The 20,924-nt window shown below is 35.2% G+C and overlaps 1 protein-coding gene across 2 annotated transcripts; it reads left to right on the plus strand.

The window, feature by feature from the left end:
• The first annotated feature begins 5,607 nt into the window (after nt 1–5,607).
• Nucleotides 5,608–20,696, plus strand: LOC147372726 (killer cell lectin-like receptor subfamily I member 1). 2 transcript variants are annotated; one of them, XM_086404138.1, is made up of 7 exons: nt 5,608–5,806; nt 9,849–10,121; nt 13,127–13,225; nt 13,376–13,444; nt 18,978–19,129; nt 19,485–19,588; nt 20,384–20,696. In XM_086404138.1, exons 2-7 carry the CDS (start codon nt 9,917–9,919, stop codon nt 20,493–20,495), a joined length of 741 nt encoding a protein of 246 aa, XP_086260264.1. In that variant the 5' UTR covers nt 5,608–5,806; nt 9,849–9,916; the 3' UTR covers nt 20,496–20,696. The 2 variants fall into 2 exon arrangements, with proteins under 2 accessions (XP_086260264.1, XP_086260263.1); XM_086404137.1 differs by lacking the exon at nt 5,608–5,806 and adding an exon at nt 7,238–7,451.
• The last annotated feature ends 228 nt before the right edge of the window (nt 20,697–20,924 follow it).

The following is a 20,924-nucleotide window of genomic DNA, read 5'->3' on the forward strand; positions in this document are numbered from 1 at the left end:
AGCCCTGACAAAAATGTAGTATGTGTGGAAATTTGTGTGTGTGTAATACTTAATATTAAACAAATGAAAGAGGATTAAGTATATTTCAGATAAGACAGGACAAGTTCAAAGATACACTATTTTCTGTTAATGTTTTTCATATGCTTTATCAAGTAACACCACACCAAAAAAAATATTGGTTGGCTCTTTGATGCTATGAAAAATTGAAATGAGAGGTGGTGTAACTCCTAAACTCAGGAAGCATGTACAAGTGAGATATGACCAATAGAATTAAATGCACATAAAAACTGGTAACAGAACACAGAAAGATGACTGCGTGTGAGTGGGTGAAGTGTGCAGCAGGCGACTCTGCTCACCCCGGTAGCTGCACAGGAAGCTCTAGCTCAGCCGAGGCTGTGGTGGACGCTGTGGCTTCCAGGGGAGATGGCACTCAGCCTGTGAGGTCAACATGGGTGGAGGTGATGTTCGCTATGTGGCTGAAACAATGGCCTTTTCCCTGTAAACATGTTAACATATCTTAGCAAAGGAAATACTACAAAGTGGGTGAAATGAGGATGTTTTCCGGGGAATAAAGTGAAGAAGACATCAGTAGAGAAAGTGAGACTGGTCTTAAGATATTCACAGATACTCCAGAAAAGAGAAAGACTACGCTTTCATACTTAAAAGCATACAAAACCTGTCCATTCATACACATGTGAAGGCAAATTTAAAGCATAGGAATTATATTAATATGGATTGTATCAAAATTCAGTTAACTTTTTATTAATACTAGTAATTATACTAATACCCCTGAATTAATGGATTATATTCACATGCACAAATGTAAAATTTGGTATTACAATTAGATACACCAACAAGTTAATGACTAAAAGTGACTTTATGAATCTTGCAAATATTGAAAATCTTATTCCACCAAGGAATGGCTTCTTTAAGACTGTAATTGTTTTATTAAACATTGTAAACAGTATGTGTATATTAAGGTCTGTTAGTCCATACAGAGAAGATTACCTGCCTTTTTTTTTTCTGGTTGAAAGTGATGTATTTTAAAAGTATTTGTGTTTTTAACTAGTATAGACCAAAGAATTATATTTTATAAACTTGGAATTCACACACAAGGATAAGATTTATGGAATATTAGTATATAAAAAAGATGCTTACTTATTTTACTGAATATTTGTATTTAATTCTGTGTCTAATGTTTAGATCTTTGTTTTGATTCCAATTTTTTGAAAACAGATTTGTCAAATTTCCTGTTGCCTTAGATAAGTGAAGGTCTTTGAAGTACAAAATCAACTACAGATTCACTGAGAAAGAAATAGAAAATAGAAAAATAGAAAATACAAGACTATATTCCTGAAAGTTTGGGCTAGCAAAGTTTTAAAAATATGTGGTTTAAAATCTAGCTATATTCTAGAAAAAAAACCTCTGATCCACTACTGTAGACACTGGCATTTCAGATCATAGGCATGTGTGAACTTGGGAAGTTTGGGAAAAGTTTAGAATTTTCAAAGATTAATAATAAAGTTCAAAAATGTAAAAGAATAGTATATGCTAGTATAAGTTCCGAATAAAATTACAAAGTGTTCTATTCTTTCATAATATAGAGCAAATTTTTGCATGCCTTTTATTTACTATGTTAGAACCCAGTAAGATTGGAGATTTAATTAATGAAAATCAGCTGTATTGATTTATCATTTGGAGAAAATCTTATTACTGGAAATTTATTTACTTAGAGATGCTTATTGAAAAAGAAAATATTCATTATTAAAATACATTTTGTTACAGGGCTAAGAATTTTTAGACCTGAAAGTAAATATTGCGTTGTTGTTTAGTCACTAAGTCGTCTCCAACTGTTTTTTGTGACCCCCATGGACTGTAGCCTGCCAGGCTCCTCTATCCATGAGATTCTCCAGACAAGAATACTGGAGTGGGTTGCCATTTCCTTTTCCAGAGAATATACCCAACCCAGGGATGGAACCCTAGACTCCTACATTGGCAGGAAGATTATTTATCACCGAGTCACTAGTGAAACCCATTAAAAATAAATATTTTATTAATCTAAATGTTCAGATTGCATGTAGCTTTTGTTAGGAATTTTCTGTTTGCTATTTTTCCTCAAGAAATATTCCAATGATTTTAGCAGGTTTAAATTGGGGCATACAGTTGTCCCTCAGCATCCCTGGAGGATTGGTTCCAGGGATCCTTTGGATACCAAATTCTGCAGATGCCCAAGCCCTTTATATAAAATTGTGTGGCATTTGCATATAATCTCAGCACATCCTACATATACTTTAAATCATTTCTATATTACTTATGATATCTGATTCAATGCACATGCCGTGTAAATAGTTAAAGTACAATGTGGAAAGTGAAAGTGTTAGTCACTCATTCATGTCCCACTCTTTGCGACTCCATGGACTGAAGCTTACCAGGCTTCTCTGTCCATGGAATTCTTCAGGCAAGAATACCAGAGTGGGTAGCTATTACCTTCTCCAGGGAATCTTCCCAACCCAGGGATTGAACCCGGGTCTCTCGCATTGCAGGCAGATTGTTTACCATCTGAGCCACAAGGGAAGTACAATGTAAGCGCTTTATAAATAGTTGCTGTACATTCAAGTTTTGCTTTTTTTGAACTTTCTGAAATTTTGTTTTTCAAATACTTTCCATCAGTGGTTGGTTGAATTTATGGATGTGGAACTCATAGATACAGAGAGCCACTTATATATGAAAAGAATTTGAAAATTGATCAATTTAGTTAATTTGGTTTATACTGATGTATTTCACAAAGATTCTAACTTATACCCTGTTTTGAGGTAGGCATAGGAAATAAGAAGAAACACAGGTGTATCTTTTATACTTAACAGCAGATCTTCTGAACAGAAAAGATGCCAGGCTGTAGTCAAAAAGATTTTCACATCTTTATCTGAAGACTGTCCCTAGTTTGGGAAGATCCCCTGGAGGAGGGCACAGCAACCCACTCCAGTATTCTTGTCTGGAAAATCCCATGGATAGAGGAGCCTGTCAGGCTACACTCCATGGGGTCTCACAGAGTTGGACATGACTAAAGCAACTGAGCACGCATGCATGCCTAAGAACTAAATCAAAGTTTTTGTCAGAAAATAGCAAACATTGTTTCAAAACTGAATTGATATTGTCTGTGGTATTGCCTGTAGTAAGAGAAACTTCTGATTAGCTATTTTAAGAAGATATTGTATTTTTATCAGACTTCATCAAGTTATATTTAAATATATATATGTTATACAATATGGATTTCCCAGGTAGCTCAGAGGTAAAGAATCATCCTGCAATGTACGAAACATGAGTTTGACCCCTGAGTTGGGAAAATCCCATGTGGAAGGAAATGGCAGCCCACTCTAGAATGCTTCCCTGGGAAATCCCATGGACAGAGGAGCCTGTTAGGCTACAGTCCAGAGGGTGGCAAAAGAGTCAGACATGACTTGGTAACACAACAACAACAACATTATGTAATATATATAGGTTATATATTTTTCATATTTAGTAAAAAGTTTTATATAAATTAAAATATTTTGTTTTTCCCTTTTTTTTGGACGAGCACGTCATTTAAAAAAATTGTCTTCATTTTATTTTTTTTTGCCTTTCTCAAAGATTAAAAATACATTTTCTGTGTTTTATTCCCTTATGTGTGCACATGCTAAGCCACTTCAGTTGTGTCCGACTCTTGGAGACCCTATGGACTATAGAAAACCATGGGATTTTCCAGGCAAGAATACTGGAGTGGGTTGCCATTCCCTCCTCCAGGGGATCTGCCTGACCCAGGCATCAAACCTGCATCTCTTAGGTCTCCTGCCTAGGCAGGCAGGGTCTTTACTGCCAGTGCAACCTGAGAAGCCCTTTATCCCGTTATACATACACTCCTGTTTAGCATTTCATTTGCCTAATATAGGGAGCTAAGTTTAATTTTCCAAGATGTAATATCTAGTTGTTTAAGCACAATTTATGGAGCGTTCGATTATTTATTTTCTGATTCACCCATTTAAGTAACATGTCTGGTTGTCTACTAAGTCAGGACCTAAAATGATAAATGGTAATGGACATATCCTTGGGGAAATTAAAATTGTTGGAGAAAATATATATCAGTCAAATAACTACAGAAATTATTTTTAGCTTTCAGTATTGATTATTACCTCAAAAAAAGGTAAATTATCAACCTGGTACTATGAGAAATAATATACAGGTAACTGACTTAGTGTCGGAGTTCCCTGAAGAGCTCTAAGGGAGTATAGCTTGGAACAAGTATTTTACAAACTGAATTGTTTCAGTCAGTTAGGTAAAGAAAAGGACAAAGAACGATTTAGGCAAGAATATTAGGATGTGTGAAGACCCAGTGATGTTAGGAAAAATGGTTCATTTAATTAAAGAGGAATGATGCAGCAAGAGCAAAACGATAGAAGAAAGTGTATAACACTTTCAAAGACTAGGCCATAGCAGAGGCAGGCAATTTGAGAATAATTTCTTATTTAAAATAGGTCAAATCTTGTAACTGATCTAGATAAACAAACAGTAAATTGGGGGAATTCCAGATTCCTTACTCTTTCAACAAGTTGAAAAATGGTGACCTTCACTAACATAAGAACATATGTGGGATGATGATATTGTTTACTTTGTTTCATTTTTGAGGTGTGGAGTTTTAGTTGTTAATATTTAGGACATTTGAGGAGATGCTAACTGACAAAGAATAAGTGAACTGAAACCTAAAGAAGAAATCTTCTCAGCACGTGCACATGTGTAAACACATGATAAGTAGTAATTGAGACAAGGACGGTGGATGAAGAGACCAAGAAAATATAAAGAAGAAATGGTTAAGAAGAAAGAAGTGGTGAATGGGATTGAATTCTATTAAAAGTTCAACTAAAAGAGAAATAAAGGATCCATTTAGTGAAGCAGAGATCACTTATGATCTAACAGTGTGCTGATACCAAGGAGTCATTAGGTAGGAGTTAGAATGCAATGGCTTGAGAAATGAGAATAAAATATAATAAATAGTGATGAAATTCAATGGCACTTTGAGAATGTTTCTAAGAGTGATAGAGAGCAAAGATAGTACTTTTTATTGGGATTGAGGTCTAATGATGATGAAAATTGTGTGTAATTTTAAACTGATGTGAAGGATAGTACTAAGAAGATACTGAATATTCAAGAAGAAAGCAGAGTGATAAATAGTGTGTGATTCTTGGTCAGTGGAGAGGTAGATTCAAATATAATTGAAATCGGCTTTATTGAAGAGGAAAGAAATCACCTCTGTTGAACAGGAAAGAAGATAAGATGCATGCATATACACAGAGAAAGATAAGGTAATCTGTTAGTTTTTCTTTGTCTGTGATATAGGTCATCTTCTGAGAACAAAGAGGGTGTGGAAGAGAGATTTGTTAAGAATGGAGAATGTGTGATAAAATTAGTTTCAGAGAATGTGAAAGAATGATGACTTGAAGAAAGCAACAGGATTCCTAGCAGAATTAAAGCAATTTCATGTTGGTGACTGTGAATTTATATTGCAGTAAATCTGATCTGTTCTAAAAAGGACTTGGCTTCTCAGGTGTTGACAGAGAGGAACAGACAATTTATCTCATACACAGGGTGATTTTACTGAACAAGTGGGACCAGAAAATGTTCAAGATAGTTAGTGATTGGCAGAAGAGAATCAAGGTTGATAAGAAAGAAGGTGAAGAAAGAAGTATACTGATAGAATGAGGTCAAATGGGCTGCAGACATCAATGAGATCAGAGCATTTTCATGTTGGAGAGAGATAAATGAGCAATCTTGAAAGGTAAGAGTGTTTGTAGAGAGTGCTAAGTTTATATGACACTTTTTTAGATGAAATACTTAAAGATATTCAAAGACCAAGGTGTTCCCATAGCGGGGCTTGGCTGTGGCAGAATGAGGAAGTTACTGTAGATGAGGAGACAGAGAAATTGTGTAATCGGGATATAAGAGGATGGCTCATATGGACATTAATGGATCAGAATACTGTGATTCATTAGCCTGGTCAATAATGAGGATACCTGGGAGCACATAAGCCATGATGAGGGAAAATGAATGTTAGAGACATAAATAAGTGGAAGAGACTTGAAAAAGATGGTGTCTGTACTGTGGTTCTCAATCATCAGGTACAAACTAACAAGAGACACATTTGGAAATTTATATTAAAATGTTTCCTTTTTTACCCATAAGCTGCTGATCATGGAAGTCTTTCAAATTATATGTATTTATTATAACACACCAAGCTTTCCAAGTGGCTCAGACATTAAAGAATCTGCCTGCAATTCGCGAGACCCAGGTTTGATTCCTGGGTTTAGAAGATCCCCTGTAGAAGGGAATGGCTAACCATTCCAGTATTCTTGCCTGGATAATCCCATGGACAGAGGAGTCTGACAGGCTACAATCCATGGGGTCGCAAAGAGTCAGACATGACTGAGCAACTAACACCCACAAACACACACACACACACATGACTATATTAAACTATATTATGAAAGTGAAGGACTTCATGAACTATAGAGTCCATGGAATTCTCCAGGCCAGAATAGTGAAGTGGGTTGCCACGCCCTTCTCCAGGGTATCTTCCCAACCCAGGGATTGAATCCAGGTCTCCCACTTTGCAGGTGGATTCTTTACCAGCTGAGCCGCAAGGGAAGCCTAAGACCACTGAAGTGGGTAGCTTGCCCCTTCTCCAGAGGATCTTCCCCACCGAGAAATCCAACTGGGATCTCCTGCAATGAAGGCTGATTCTTTATCAACTGAGCCATCAGGGAAGCTGATATTAAGCTGATAAACTATATTGTATGCTATAATAAACACAATATAAAAATAAACTTCATTCTCTGGGTAGTGATACTTGGTATCACTACCAACTAATAAGCAAGAATTATCTATTATAATTTAACCAGTAAAGCCTAAAAATAATTTCTATTGTCATAACTACATACTTTTCCATGTATCCCATGGTACTCTTATTTCATATAATCTCTAATACAATATGTAATTGGTCCAGTTTTCTTTTCCTGTAAGGCCTCAGGCTTGATATTAAAATACTCTTATTAAGCGGTCATTAAATGTAATATTTTCCTTATACATTTTAAATTGAAAATTTGTAATTTATGAAATGGTTTTTGAAATACCAAAGGTATTTTTTATTTCCTGATTGGTATTTTGTGGGGGAGGTAAACTACAAATGAGTAGTTTCATGAAAACTTCCTTTGTAGTTTTTCACACATGCTTTGAATAACAAATGATTATGTCATTATTAGATTATTTTTCAACTGAGAATCTTCCCTCAAGGTTCTTACACCACATTATCTTCTGTATAACTTTATTTTCAGCATACAGCGATTTTATATTGTTTAGTATCTTTATATTGTTTAGGATCTTTGATTTTCCTACAAAGTTTCTTTTTAAATTTATTCTTCAAGTTGGTGAGTATCATTGTTTCTGTTTATTTCCTTCTCTCAAGAAGTTAAAATTGTATGTAATTTTTGACATTAATATCAACAATCAATTCATAATGTACTGCAGTTTAGGAAAAAATCATTTCTGTAAAATTACATTACGTGCTCATTTTGTAAACAATGGTATGAAGAATGAATGCAGCTATCTTTTGTATTTTTTGGTTCTTTGTCTTGGAATTTTCTTGTTGTTCTTTTCTCCAATTGTTTAGCCTCTTTTATTAAATAACCCATATTTTTCTCATTATTTTAAAATGTTGGATCAGTTGATGTTTTCATTATTTGGTTTCCATACATACTAACTAACTATTTTCCAGAAGGGAAAGATTTAAATTAACCATAAGTCTGTGTAAATGAATGTCTGTTTTCCTGCACATTGTCCAACTCCGTGTGGTTGAATTTGATTTCTTGATTCTGTAGGTTAACATCTATATTATTAATATGTTAGTCTGTATTTCTTTGTTTAGTGATGAAGAAAAAGTCTTTTCATGTGGTTATTATTGACAAAAGTTCTTTGCATTAGCAATAAAATGATGTTTTTATAATTCAACCTAACTCTCTTTCTTGTCTGTGTATGATTAGAAACTTATCACTATTTACTTATACTTTCTTTGAATGTTTTATTAATTTTATCATCTCATGGTTTGCATTTAACATTTTGATTTATCTGAAATTTGTTCAAGTATATATTGTGAAATTAGCAATCTATGTATTGCTTCAATTTGAACTAATATTCCATCTGATTCTATCACTTTTAGCATTTCCTGGATCATGTTTATTTAATTATCAACTCTCAAAAACAATAGTCATTTTCTTTCTTTTTTGGGACAAAGAAAAAGGGAGTTTAATTGTGCTAAACATTTAAACAACAACATTCTTACAATGCCAATATACTCTTAAATATCAATTTTTTGCTGGTGCTAAATGAATTGGTCAAAACTTTCAGAAAACAATTTGAGGAGGTGAGAAAAATTTTTAATTTGAAAATTAGTTTATCCTAGTTTTTTCAAAATTTACTGTTAGTAAATTTATAGAAGGATAAATATAGGATATGGAAAATGCTTTATGAATAAAATTGTTTGTTACTCAATACTTCTAAATAGTCAAAATTTTAAAAAAACTGTTAAATAAACAAATAATAAACAAAAAAAATAGCTTGTATCATACATTCTTTTATTTTCAATGAAATAGAGAGCAATGCATGCCAAAACTCTACCTACAAGTAACCACTGAAAATACAGCCTGTTAGAAATCTATTATTTTGCTTTAATAATATATATGCCATTATACAATATAATAATATATAAAAATAATATCTGTTACATTAAACAATAGTATACTAGGGTATAAATGTACCATAGCTTTAACACCTTCCTTAATTGTGAATTCTGTTGATAACTTTTTGTTCTTTGTTTTTCCAATTTAGCTCTTAGTAAATAAAAACAAAAGATAGGTTCTGCATATTTTTGAATATTTAAAAAGTATTTTGTAAGATACATTGCTCAAGCTAGAATTGCTGGTTAAAATTCTACTTATTTTATGCTTTCATAAATATTGATATTTTGTACTCACAATCATGTGCCAATTCAACAAAGTATTAATTATTTAGTGTTCTCACAGCTGAAATGTGCTCTATTATTTTCATTTGCATTTCTTTCTTTATTAACGAGACAATAAATTTTTAGAATTTTATGCATGACCTTTTAATTTCTTTTGTCCCTTTTTGGCAATTCATTGGTATTGTTTCTTAATTTTAGATGGCTTGTTTGTTTGCCTCTGTGTGTGTGTGTGCTTGCAAATAAACATGATCTAGTTAAGTAGAAAAATGATGTTAGGCTGGCAGAGAGATACATGGTTATATGCAAATGTAGAATTTACCCAGTTCATGAAAGACATAGGTTTCTCCCCCTCTATTAGTCAAGAATCTACTGCCTAATGAATTATTTCAATGATACAGTAAACTTTATGTCAATGTGATTTGAAATAAAAATTTTAATATTAAATTTAAGTAATTAAACCTTTGTTAATATAGCTGTGTTTTAACCTTAGTTCACACATTGTCGACATTTATTCATTATATAGAGAATGTTGAGGAGGGAAAACATATCTACTTTAAACCTACTCCTTTGAAAACCTGATTCAGAGAGGAAATGTATCTTATCAATCTTATTAAAGGAGAATAAAACTATTTTTCTGAATAAAGACTGCAAAGTGAGAGGGAGATTTAGTCTCTCGCTTACTCCCTTTTTTACCCTTTTAATGTTATACCTAAAAGCTTACTTGTACTTTAGAATGAATGCATTTTTCACTGTCTGATTTGATATAATCACCGCTTGACCTTTTCCCTCACTTTTCTCTACTGCATAGATATTAAAGAGAGACACAGAAAGATACCCAGATTGAGCTGAAGCAGTCTAAGTCTAAAAAAAGAAAAAATGCTTAAGAGTATGCAAAACAAAGGTATTGTAAACAAGCAAGAGGTAATCTACACAGAACCAAAATTTTGCAAGTCTCAACAGCAAAAAATATCCAAGACAAATCAGAGTAATGTCCAGTCAAGAGAAGAGCAAGTAGACTATATGGAACTGAAGTTTCCCAGATCTTCTCACTTTAAGCACAGAAAACAGAAAAAAGGAAAAGGTACATTATTATATGTATTATATTTTGCTATTTGCTAGATCTTGATTCTTGGGTTTAGAAAATTACTTCTTTCAAAACCATTGTATAATAAAATTGCCTCATTACACTGATTACCTATCTTCAGCACTCTCCTTAGTTATTTTAGATATTACCATAAAATTTTTTGTCTCTTAAATAATCCTTCACTATGTTCATTTCCTCTAAAATAATCCTACAGAATTGTATTACTTGTAAGAATTATTGTGTAAATTCTACTGCTTATTTTTTAAATAATTTAAAAAATAATTCTTGTTATTAATCTTCAGTTCAATTCAATGTAACTCAGCCCCACAACTGTTTTTGAATTTTTACTGTGGCCCTGATCCAAACCTATGATACCCATAAAGATGAAGCTGCAATAACCACTTGGCTTCAAAAAAACTAACAGAATTTGTAAGAGGAAAGATAGATTACAGAAAAATATAATAATGATTAATTGGATATTGGCATTAAAGCTGAAAAATTAGCAGAATATGATAATAATGTTCCTAACCTAAGTGACTGAGTAGTTAATCATCTTACTCATCATTAAAAAAATAATGTTTACTCACCATTAAGAAAAATATGTTTAATCTAATAAAGGCAGATCATATATGAAATTTGAATTGTCTCTTGATCAGTTCAGAGGAAAATGTCCATAAAGAAATTGGATTTTAAAGGCTAGATGTCCCAGAAAAGGATGGAAAAGGGTAGGAAAGACTTATGTTAGTAGGTAAGATTGCAAACAGAGACGATACGGGTGAAAAGTCTATCCTAGAGAAAAAGAACATATATGACTTAAGCAGAAGAAGATTCAAGAAGGATACATATGAAATGCATGTCCAGAGAGAAGGAGAAAATAAACTATATCTAATAAATGACAAGTGGAAAATTATTTCTTTGGACTTAGAAAAGTCCAAAAATTTGGGGTTTGGCAAAGTCCAAAAAATTTGGATTTCAGTTTGAGTGCCAAGAAAAGCATATAAGCTACAACTAAGGGTTAAGAGGTTGAAAGAAATTTATTATGGGAATAAATTTAGTTCAGAAAACATTTTTACAATTTTCATTGAGAAAAAAACAACATAAGAGAAATGATGATAATAAATGAAAGACCTGTATGAATAACAAGGACTCTGATGCTGGGAGGCATTGGGGGCAAGAGGAGAAGGGGACAACAGAGGATGAGATGGCTGGATGACATCACTGACTCGATGGACGTGAGTCCCAGTGAACTCCGGGAGTTGGTAATGAACAGGGAGGCCTGGCGTGCTGCGATTCATGGGGTCGCAAAGAGTCGGATACGACTGAGCAACTGATCTGATCTGATCTGATCTGATATTAGAGTTTGAGAGGTCTGAGCCCATACATGGATGAATGTGACAAAATTTATAGAAAGAGATGATGAAGAAGCTGGCAAAAAAGAGAAAATTTCTCTTAGAAAATAAATGTTCTAAAGGAAACTGGGTGGCATGGAGTAATTAGGGCATACAATAGGTTTTAACTTGGGCCATAAAGAAATTGCTTTTCCTCTGAATTGAAAAGAAGATAATAAGGTATGAATATATGAATATCCATATAGTAAGGTAGAATATATGAATATTCATATATTCAGGAAGGCGGTCAAGGTAAGGAAATTCATGGTTTCAACTTCCTTGTAAAATAAGAAATTTCTTGGTGCTTGAGTTAGAGTCTTACTGAGGCTTGATAATTTTTTTTTTTTTTTTGGTAGTCAAAGAGGGACTTTGGGCAGAAGTTGACCAAAATTAAGATTAGACATGCTAATATTTATCCACCACACTGTTTAATTTCTAAACTTGGAAATTTGACTCCTCACACTCTTTCATCTATGACACATTCAAGCAATCTTGAAAAGGACCATGTGTTCAAATAACTTGCTTCTCTCTTGGATTGATGTCTATCTACTTTCATGAAGATTACTGACACAGACTCTCTAAAAGTCTCTCATCTTCCACTCTACACATTTTTCAATCTTTTCTTATGTTTCAAGACAAATGGTGATATCTTTTTAAAATAGGTGTCTGCAAAGATTTCATATTGTTCTTAAAGTTAAAAACAGTTATCTCTATGCTTCCATTCTCTCTGTTGCTCCCTGAATTCCAGTCAGACTATAATTTCAGTTCCATGATACATCAAACTTCCTGTCATCTAAAATCATTTATTGATGACTCTCCTCGAGTTTGATCCCTGGGTCAGGAAGATCCTCTGAAGCAGGAAATGGCAACCCACTCCAGTATTGTTGCTTAGGAAATCCCATGGACAGAGGAGCCTGTTGGATTACAGTCCACAGAGTCACAAAAGAGTCAGACAGGACTTAGTGCCTAAACAACAACCCCAAGTGGAAGACCTCCTCCATGTCTTTCGTACTTGAAGAAATAATTAGCTCTTACTTTCCTCCAGCTTTCAGTGAAATATCTTTTTTTTTTTTTTTTTGATAAATGCATTTCCTGTTCACATATGTCTGGATTAAAACTTGGTGAACATACTTGTATGTCTTTGTAAAATTTATGATAATTATTTCTTATCTCAACAAAGAGCAAAAATGTGTTTTGCTATTTCCCCCCTGACTGATTGATTGGCTAATGAGTGAATATTAATATTCACATAGAGTTTTGAAAATAATTTTTTTGCATGACAGCATTATTTTCTCTAGGTATATTTCATTTTTAAGTCTCCTAGCTGAGAGTATATTTTCAAATTGCTCAGACTCAATAATTTATAGATGACTAGGCGAGGAATACGCAAAGATGCTGGTGAGTCAGGTGACATACCTGGGGCCTCAAACAGGATCAGAAAGAATTGAAGTCAAGAAAAAGCTAAAAAGGAGGAAATCTGGGTATCAAAGAACTCATACAAGGATTGGAAAATGAATGACTGCCCTCTGAGAGTGAAACAAAATGGATTTAAATTTCATATTTGATGATTTGTGGGAACTGATGAAACTTCATCATTGTTTCTGTTTCCTTTAGTGTTACACCACCGAACTGAGGCCTGGCAAGTGATAACTGGGAGCCTGGGGACCTTGTGCGTGGTCTTGTTGACAACAGTGTGTGTCTTGCTTGCAAACTGTAAGTAATTAAGAAAATAATCTGTCCTTGGCACAGTCAATATATCAACAACATAATACATTTCAATGATTTGTGATCAAGACTGAATTTTTATTGTCCTAATTATTTTATCCTAAACAGAACTAAGTATTACCATGATTTTTTCCATAGTATATTCCAACAAAGAAGACCCAAACCAAAAAATATCACCTGTTCCCACTGTATCTTCTAAAAATGATGGTGAGTACTCTCTCTGTTTTGTCCACTTCTAATATTGATTATTAGGGTTAAAAGGTTTGTTTTCCTAACATCCACAAAACTTCAGTGAATCAGATAGAAAAAATCCTCTTTTATGGTATGTTCAATTTTTTATCATGGAACTATTAATATTGGGCAAGATGAGAAAGATGACACAGGAGAATGCAAGACCCAAAGTATTATGTATAATAGGTAAGTATTGTTTTTGTGATTTGATTATTTTTAGGAGAAAAATGGGATATAAATTATATTAAGGTGGGAGCAAGAGAAATGGGTGAAGAGGGCAAAAAGAAAAAGAAAACAAATGAAAAACAAAGGAGTTATGTCTCAGTAACATTTTTTTTGTTTGTTTCTAGCTTTCCCTGATGGAAATGATTCCTCTAGCATTTATGAAGTTAGAAGCATTTTGATTTTATTAAAGTACATTAATTTTATTTATACATTGATATAGCTATGATATAGAAAGCAGTTATTGTTTTGAATTCTTGTTGTTTTTTTTTTTCACTTATTGCAAGTTTACTCAAAGTCCTAACAGTAAACTCAGCACTTGAAAGAAAGACAAAGAATGCGAGAGAGAGGGAGATAATGTTTCTGAGTCTATTTTTTCAGGAAGTTGGGATGGTTCCCCTCTGACTTTCTTTCAGGGAAATTTTTCCTTTTTAAAGAACAGTGTTAGATTCTCAGCACAGATGCATTTGCCAAGAAAGGTATCTCTTTTTCCATACACTAAAACCAAAAGGGTAGGGTCCCTTTGTCACTGAGGCCAAAGACATTCCTCATGAGTGTTCCTGATGAACATTTCCTATAAGCAGGGGGGATAAAGAAAGAAATAGAAGGAAAATAATAAAAATCATGCAGTAGTTTGAGGATGACATAAAAATATTTTGGTTTAGCACTCCCATTCAAAAGCAGAGACATTACTTTGCCAACAAAGGTTCGTCTAGTCAAGGCTATGGTTTTTCCTGTGGTCATGTATGGATGTGAGAGTTGCACTGTGAAGAAGGCTGAGCACCGAAGAATTGATGCTTTTGAACTGTGGTGTTGGAGAAGACTCTTGAGAGTCCCTTGGACTGTAAGGAGATTCAACCAGTCCATTCTGAAGGAGATCAGCCCTGCCATTTCTTTGGAAGAAATGATACTAAAGCTGAAACTCCAGTACTTTGGCCACCTCATGCAAAGGGTTGACTCATTGGAAAAGACTCTGATGCTGGGAGGGATTGGGGGCAAGAGGAGAAGGGGATGACAGAGGATGAGATGGCTGGATGGTATCACTGACTCGATGGATGTGAGTCTGACTGAACTCCGGGAGTTGGTGATGGACAGGGAGGCCTGGTGTGCTGTGATTCATGGGGTCGCAAAGAGTCGGACACGACTGAGCAACTGATCTGATCTGATGTGAAGAAATTAAAAAGGACTAAACAGTTATGAAAGAGGAAGTCTAAGATTAAAAAAAGATGAAAAGAACTAATTTCAAGTCTAATTAAAAATAAATTCTTTGAGTAAAAAGAGAAAATCTCAACAGATGCAATAAACAGAGAGTAGATACATCAGTTGTTAATTTTTTATTTAAATTAGTGATTGACTTGAGAAACTGTTTGTTGTCTCTCAGAAAAAAAAAAAAAATATCAGTGTCAAACATTAGCCATCCACATTGCTTGTGTTTCTGTTTTCCTTTCATTCGCCTAATTTGAAAATAAAAAGCAATCAAATAGGAAATTAAGGAAATGCAAATTATAACCCCAATGAGTTACCATTACACAACCACCAATATGGTTAGAATTTGAAAAGACTGACAGTAACAAGCTTTAGTAAGGATGTGGGACTAACTGTACTGGCACAAGCCCTTAACGAGCCTACTCTTAGACACTTAAAAAAGAGAAATGAAGGCATATGTCCACATAAGACATGTACAAGAATATCTAGAGACACTTTATTTATAATAACTAAAAATTATAAGCAATCCAAATATACACCTCCAGATGAATGGATTACAAATTGTGGGTTAGTAAATAATGGACTACTCAGTAATGAAAAGGAATGAAATCTCTATACACACAATAGATAAGATTCAAAAACATACTGAGTGGGAAAAGATGCAAAAGAATTGATCTTGAAGGATTATGTTTATATGAGCTGCTTAAAAAGGTAAAAAAAATAATTTGTGGCGATGTAAATCAGATCCAAGGTTGTTTGGGTGAAGTAGGGGTGTTGGAGCATTAGTTGGAAAGTAACATAAATTAACTTCTGTGTTAATAGAAATATTCTAAAATTTGATTGGAGAGGAAGTTACAGAAATATATTCATTTATCAAAACTTATCAACTTGGATATTTCAAAACTGCTTTTTATTATGTGTAAATGATAACTCTGTGGACTGTAGCCTGCCAGGTTCCTCTGTCCATGGGATTTCCCAGGCTCAGAAGCAACCTGGGCTTGTATCCCTTCCTCTGTTGTGTTCATCCCAGATCTAGTGCAAGGCTGTAGTGCAGAAGGCTGGGTTTGGGGGTCAGGGCATCATGGCCATAGGAAGTGCTGCTGACAGAGATGTGGACGGTCTCTGTGGCATTCTCCTCCTGAGACCAGTCTGTCCCTGACGGACCTCTAAGATGTGGTAGAGAGGGAGTGGAGCTGGGATGCTCTCCCTGGGAGAGGAACCACTGTATACTCCTGTGGGTGCTGAGAATGGCTGCTGCTGCCCCACCCAAAACACACCATAGCCCCTCCAGGCAGTTTCTGCGTGGCTACATCAAGTCCTCTCCCAATACCTGTGTGCCTGAGACTCAGCATTAAGCCACTGAGACTCCTGGGGTGCTACCCCTGTAGCCGCTATATTCGTAGCTGCCTCATCTGTCACCTTGTGTGTATGCTGACAGTGACCACTACCCACCCACCCGCATCACTCCCCAGGCCTCCCAGTCTCTCTCTGTGTAGCTAGACAGTCTTTTCCTAGGGCCTGGTTGTCCCAGATATCACACCAGGCTGTGGTGTGGAGTGAGCAGAGTTGGGGTGATCACCCTTTTGGATTAAAAAGAGTGTTGATCCAGTAGCCACAAGCCCAAAGATCTCTCCACCCTGATTGTTGGCAAACCAGCCCATGCACACCCCTCATAAGTAGAGTCTATCTAGGCTTCTCCAGTACTTCTATCTGTCCCAGCAGTTGTCTCAGCAGACGAGGGGGTTTGTCTCCCATGCACAGGACCTAGGACTGGAATTCCCAGATTGTGGCTCACCCTTCTTGCTGTTTGAGTGAAGGTCCTTCTCCTCGTATCAGATCCTTCCCAAGGGTGCAGGTCCTGAAATGATGCCTTTTTTCCCCATCCTACCGGGTTACACGTTTCTTGCTGTTTTGATTTTATAGGAGTCCTTCTACCAGTTTCCAGTTGGTTTTTCATGAGCATTGTTACACATGTAGATATTTTTTTGATGTGCCTGTGGCAAAATGAGTTCCATGTCTTCCTACTCCACCATCTTGTTCCCCCTCCCTAAGTCTACATTTTTTATGATTATAAAAAAATTATTAAAATACACAAATTACATGATTATTAAATTTTTGAACTATAAGTTTAAAAAAATTACTTACTGAATTTTATTCTGTGTATTTAAATTGCTTCCCTGGTGGATAAGTTGCTAAAGAAACTGTCTGCAATGCTGGAGACTGAGGTTCAATCCCTTGGTAGGGTAGATATCCTGGAGAAGGAAATGGCAAGGAATATTTAAATTAATAGCAAAAATTTTGACAAAAGTGAAATATCTCATTAGTTGCTTTTTGTGTTCATATGATTATATGTTGATTAGTTTTTTATTTATGACATTTACTTATTCACTTATTTATTTGACTGTGCTGGGTCTTAGTTGCAGCACATGGGATTTTCCATCGTCTTTGTGGTATGTGGGATATTTCTAGTTGCCACATGCAAACTCTTAGTTGCAACATGTGGGATCCAGTTCCCTGACCAGGGATCAAGACTGGGTCTTCTGCATAGGGGCTCAGAGTCTTAGCCACTGGACTACGATATGCATGCATAATTTTGATCAGATCAAAAAAGTTATATTTAAAATGCATTTTCCCTATAGATAAAATTTTATAACAAATTTTAAGTAGAAAAATTAAAAACATGAGCTAATTATTGTTCAGTTCAGTCGCTCAGTCGTGTCCGACTCTGCGATCCCGTGAATCACAGCACACCAGGGCTCCCTGTCCATCACCAACTCCTGGAGTTCACCCAAACCCATGTCCATCAAGTCAATGATGCCATCCAACCATCTTATCTTCTATCGTCCCCTTCTCCTGCCCTCAATCTTTCCCAGCATCAGGGTCTTTTCCAATGAGTCAGCTCTTCACATCAAAGTACTGGAGTTTAAGCTTCAACATCAGTCCTTCCAATGAATACCCAGGACTGATCTCCTTTAGGATGGACTGGTTGGATCTCCTTGTAGTCCAAGGGACTCTCAAGAGTCTCCAACACCATAGTTCAAAAGCATCAATTTTTCAGTGCTCAGCTTTCTTTATAGTTCAACTCTCACATCCATACATGACCACTGGAAAGACCATAGCCTTGACTAGATGAACCTTTGTTGGCAAAGTAATGTCTCTGCTTTTTAATGTGCTGTCTAGGTTGGTCACAACTTTCCTTCCAAGGAGTAAGTGTCTTTTAATTTCATGGTTGCAATCACCATCTGCAGTGACTTTGGAGCCCAGAAAAATAAAGTCTGACACTGTTTCCACTGTTTCCCCATCTATTTGCCACCAAGTGATGGAACCAGGTGCCATGATCTTAGTTTTCTGAATGTTGAGCTTTAAGCCAACTTTTTCACTCTCCACTTTCACTTTCATCAAGAGGCTCTTTGGTTCTTCTTCATTTTCTGCCATAAGGGTGGTGTCATCTGCATATCTGAGGTTATTGATATTTCTCCCAGCAATCTTGATTCCAGCTTGTGCTTCTTCCAGCCCAGGGTTTCTCATGATGTACTCTGCATAGAAGTTAAATAAGCAGGGTGACAATATATAGCCTTGACTTACTCTTTTCCCTATTTGGAACCAGTCTGTTTTTCCATGTCTAGTTCTAACTGTTGATTCCTGACCTGCATACAGGTTTCTCAAGAGACAGGTCAGGTGGTCTGGTATGCCCATCTCTTTCAGAATTTTCCACAGTTTATTGTGATCCACACAGTCAAAGGCTTTGGCACATTCAATAAAGCAGAAATAGATGTTTTTTCTGGAACTCTCTTGCTTTTTTGATGATCCATCGAATTTGATCAATTCAAATTTGGCAATTTGATCTCTGGTTCCTCTCCCTTTTCTAAAACCACCTTGAACATCTGGAAGTTCATGGTTCACATATTGCTGAAGTTAGCTATGGTTTTCTTTAAAATTTGCCCAGAATTGTTACCAAAAAATGCTTGTTTTGCTTTCTACCTAATATCCATCTGTATAACAAACAGGAAGATAAGGGAATTGTGTTAGTAGTAGTGACTTATTGTACAGAGTACACATTAAATATATTTTTACTTTCTAGAATGTTCCTGTGACCATTGTTCAACTCACTGGATTGGATTTGGAAGTAGTTATTATCATCTTTCGAGTAAAACCAAAACCTGGATGGAGAGCCATGCTGCCTGTGAAGAGCTAAATACCCACCTTCTAAAGATCGATATCAAGGGAGAGCTGGTAGGGGAAACACTTCATTTGTTTGTTTTTGTTGTTGTTATACTGTGACTGTATTTGGTTTGAAAACATTAGTGATTGATGCTATAATTTGGCAAAACTGAAGTTCTCAAAAGTCTATGATATTTTGTTTCTTTGACTCAGTTTTATTAGGGAGAAATTAGAGAAACTCCACTTTTTGAACATTCAATGCTAGGGAAAAAGCACATTAATAAATGAGATATCTTGAGAAAAAATCTTATTAATACTAAGTGGATGTGTGCAAGCCCTTGGGAGAAATTTAATCAATAATCTTTGAGTCAGAAAGGAGTGAATTATAATATGTACACATTTATGATTTATGATTTTTTCCAAATAGGAAATTTTATCAATGCTTGAAGTAAAAGGATGGATAGGTCTCAAAATCAATGAAACCAGTGAATCCTGGTTATGGGAAGATGGCAGCACAGTAATTGAAAACCTGTATGTACAGTGTTTTGATAACTGAACTTTTCTGAGATTATATGTGGTTTTGTGTGTATGTGTGTTATGTGTGTAGGGAACAGAAAGAGCAACCAAGATAAAGGAAATCATTATGTTTTTTGAGGATCAGTCTGTGGGATTTAATTGGGGAAAATAATTCTTTCTAAATAATCTCAGCTTTAGAACCTTTACATTGTTAACTTTACTGGACTCTTAGGAGAAATTTGGGCATAGTTTTAGGCAAGTTTATAAATCTATACATTTCTATCATAGTTTTATCATTCGTGATTTGCTTTTGTTGTTGTCCAGTCACTGTCATTTCTGATTCTGTGACCCCATGGACTGTCTTCCCTATCCTTCATTAACTCCCTGGGTTTGCTCAAAGTCATGTCCATTGGGTCAGGGCTGCCATCCAACCATCTCATCCTCTATCACCCTCTTCTCCTCTTGCCCTTAATCTCTCCCCACGTCAGGGTCTTTTCCGTTGAGTCAGCTCTTCACATCAGGTGGCCAAAGTATTGGAGCTTCAGCTTCAGCATCAGTTCTTCCAATGAATATTCAGGATTGATTTCCTTTGACTTATAAATTGTCATTTGGCTTATAATTCTATTTAAACAAACAGGATTAGATACTGTTTAGTATTAACTGCTAAATTTAAAGACTGTCAATCTTCAGGGGTTTGTTCTTATTTTATTTGTTTAGTTTGTTCTTTTATTCTTTCTCATTTTGTTTGTTAATTTTAAGCTTGAGATAAAATTGGCATTTGAAGATTTTATTGCTTTAATTTTTTTACAGATTTGACTTCCTGAAAATGGAGAAAGATGGTTGTGCATATATTGAAGGAAATTATGTTTATACTGCTAACTGTTCATCTAGGAAAAGTTACGTGTGTGAGTTTACTGTATAGCAGCTCAAGTTTGCTAATACAAGTTGTTGCTGCTGCTGCTAAGTCACTTCAGTCGTGTCTGACTCTGTGCGACCCCATAGACGGCAGCCCACCAGGCTCCGGCATCCCCGGGATCCTCCAGGCAAGAACACTGGAGTGGGTTGCCATTTCCTTCTCCAATACAAGTTGTTAGTGAATCCTAATTAATTAAAGAGCATAAAATATGTTGCTGCTTTTATAAAATTTTATTAGTTATTAGTTAAACCTTTTTTTACTGCATGCAGAATACTTCAGTTACATTTCCAAATTTTAAATGTACTCAAAGTGAGGAAAATTTACCACCCATAAATTCCTTGGGAGTGAGTAGTCTCCTTATGAGAGCTCATATTAGTAATTATTTATGTAATAAAGTTAGCAAACATCCTTTATGAACTAAAAAAATTGTAAAAA

The sequence above is a fragment of the Bos grunniens genome, chromosome 5 (assembly GCF_055505025.1).
Source record: "Bos grunniens cultivar Pamir isolate PY7600 chromosome 5, Bosgru_T2T1.0, whole genome shotgun sequence".
NCBI lineage: Eukaryota > Metazoa > Chordata > Mammalia > Artiodactyla > Bovidae > Bos > Bos grunniens.